General features: G+C 60.9%; 1 protein-coding gene across 1 annotated transcript in view; it reads right to left on the bottom strand.

Moving 5' to 3' along the window:
* The window catches only part of CTSD (cathepsin D), an 11866-nt gene extending 11638 nt beyond the window's left edge, over nt 1-228 (bottom strand). The window contains exon 1 of the mRNA XM_010193007.1: nt 69-228. Within this exon, the coding sequence (XP_010191309.1) occupies nt 69-158 (90 nt within the window). The 5' untranslated portion in view covers nt 159-228. The remainder of the gene's footprint in view (nt 1-68) is intronic.
* Between the last annotated feature and the right edge of the window lie 120 nt (nt 229-348).

Below are 348 nucleotides of genomic sequence, written 5' to 3'. Positions count from 1 at the left end.
CCCCAGCCAGCATCATCCTGGGGTCTGCCACAGTGTGGGGGTGGCTGGCAGGAGGGAGGGTTACTCACATCCATGTAGTTCTTCAGGATCTCCGGGGTGGGCTCAGCCACATCAGCAAAACCCAGCTTGAACTTGAGGAGCTGAGTGAGGGCGTTCATGTCCGGGATCTCGCTGCCCACCTCATTCAGGACCCGACGCACAGAGGGGAACTTGGTCAGGGGGATCCTGTGAGGGGAGGGTGAACACCCACCTGTTAATGTGGGCATGTGCAGGAAGGTCCCCCTGGCGAGGGGTTGTCACAGCTCCACTGAAACCAGACGACCCACCAGCACAGGGTGGGCGAGGGTT

Source organism: Mesitornis unicolor, unplaced genomic scaffold, assembly GCF_000695765.1.
Source record: "Mesitornis unicolor isolate BGI_N332 unplaced genomic scaffold, ASM69576v1 scaffold33809, whole genome shotgun sequence".
Classification (NCBI taxonomy): domain Eukaryota; kingdom Metazoa; phylum Chordata; class Aves; order Mesitornithiformes; family Mesitornithidae; genus Mesitornis; species Mesitornis unicolor.
Note: the sequence above shows the minus strand (reverse complement) of the source record. Positions and strands in the feature narration are given on the sequence as shown.